Genomic DNA, 1,044 nt, shown 5'->3' on the forward strand with positions numbered 1-1,044 from the left:
AGTACTTGGAGACTTCAATACACCCCTTTCAAGAAAAGATAGAACTACCAAAAAGAATCTCAACAAAGATACTCAAGAATTAAACCACACAATTAACCAACTCGATCTTATAGATATTTATAGGCTAAAGCACCCCCAAAAAGGACAATACACCTTCTTTTCCAATGTGCATGGAACATTCTCCAGAATAAACCACATTCTAGGTCATAATGCAAGCATCAACAAATGCAAAAACATAGAAATTATACAAAGTATCTTCTCAGATCACAACGCCACAAAATTAGAAAGTAATAACAAGAGAATAAAGGAGAAAAGATCACGCATTTGGAAGCTGAACAACAACTTGCTTGAACACGACTGGGTATAAGAAGAAATACAAAACGAAATAAAAAAGTTCCTTGAAACAAATGACAATGAAGACACTACTTACCAAAACCTCTGGGAAACAGCCAAACCCATAATCAGAGGTCAATCTATAGCAATTAGCAAACATATCAAAAGGCAGGAAAAATTTACCATTGACTCTCTAACCCAACATCTCCAACAAATTGAAAAAGAACAGCAAGAAAACCCATCAGCTTCTAAAAAAACTGAAATTATAAAAATTAGAGCAGAGATAAATGAAATAGAAAATAGAAAAACAATTGAAACTATCAACAAAACTAGCAGTCGGTTCTTTGAAAAGGTCAATAACATCGACAAACCACTAGCAAAACTCACAAAAGAAAAGAAGGAGAAGCACAAATAATCCGAATAAGAGATGAATCAGGCAACATCACAACAGACCCAAGTAAAATTAAAAAGTTAGTGTTAGAATATTATGAAAAACTATACTCAAACAAATATGAAAACCTGGGGGGAACACCGCCGCCAGACCGGGGAACGCCGGGGGAACGAATGCCGCCGCCCGCCAGACCGGGGGAACACCGCCGCCAGACCCGGAACGCTGCCGCCAGCCGGGGGAACGCATCCCGCCGCCCACCAGACCGGGGGAACACCGCCGCCAGACCGGGGAACGCCGCGAGAGGGACCCGGAAGAGACCC

General features: G+C 41.0%; 1 protein-coding gene across 1 annotated transcript in view; it reads right to left on the reverse strand.

Annotated features, from left to right (window-relative positions):
• The window catches only part of WDFY4 (WDFY family member 4), a 704,682-nt gene that overhangs the window by 581,811 nt on the left and 121,827 nt on the right, over positions 1-1,044 (reverse strand). Inside the window, exon 5 of the mRNA XM_006897732.1 lies at positions 853-946. Within this exon, the coding sequence (XP_006897794.1) occupies positions 853-946 (94 nt within the window). The remainder of the gene's footprint in view (positions 1-852; positions 947-1,044) is intronic.

This window comes from Elephantulus edwardii, unplaced genomic scaffold, assembly GCF_000299155.1.
Source record: "Elephantulus edwardii isolate Elephantulus edwardi_28Jun2011 unplaced genomic scaffold, EleEdw1.0 scaffold00213, whole genome shotgun sequence".
Classification (NCBI taxonomy): domain Eukaryota; kingdom Metazoa; phylum Chordata; class Mammalia; order Macroscelidea; family Macroscelididae; genus Elephantulus; species Elephantulus edwardii.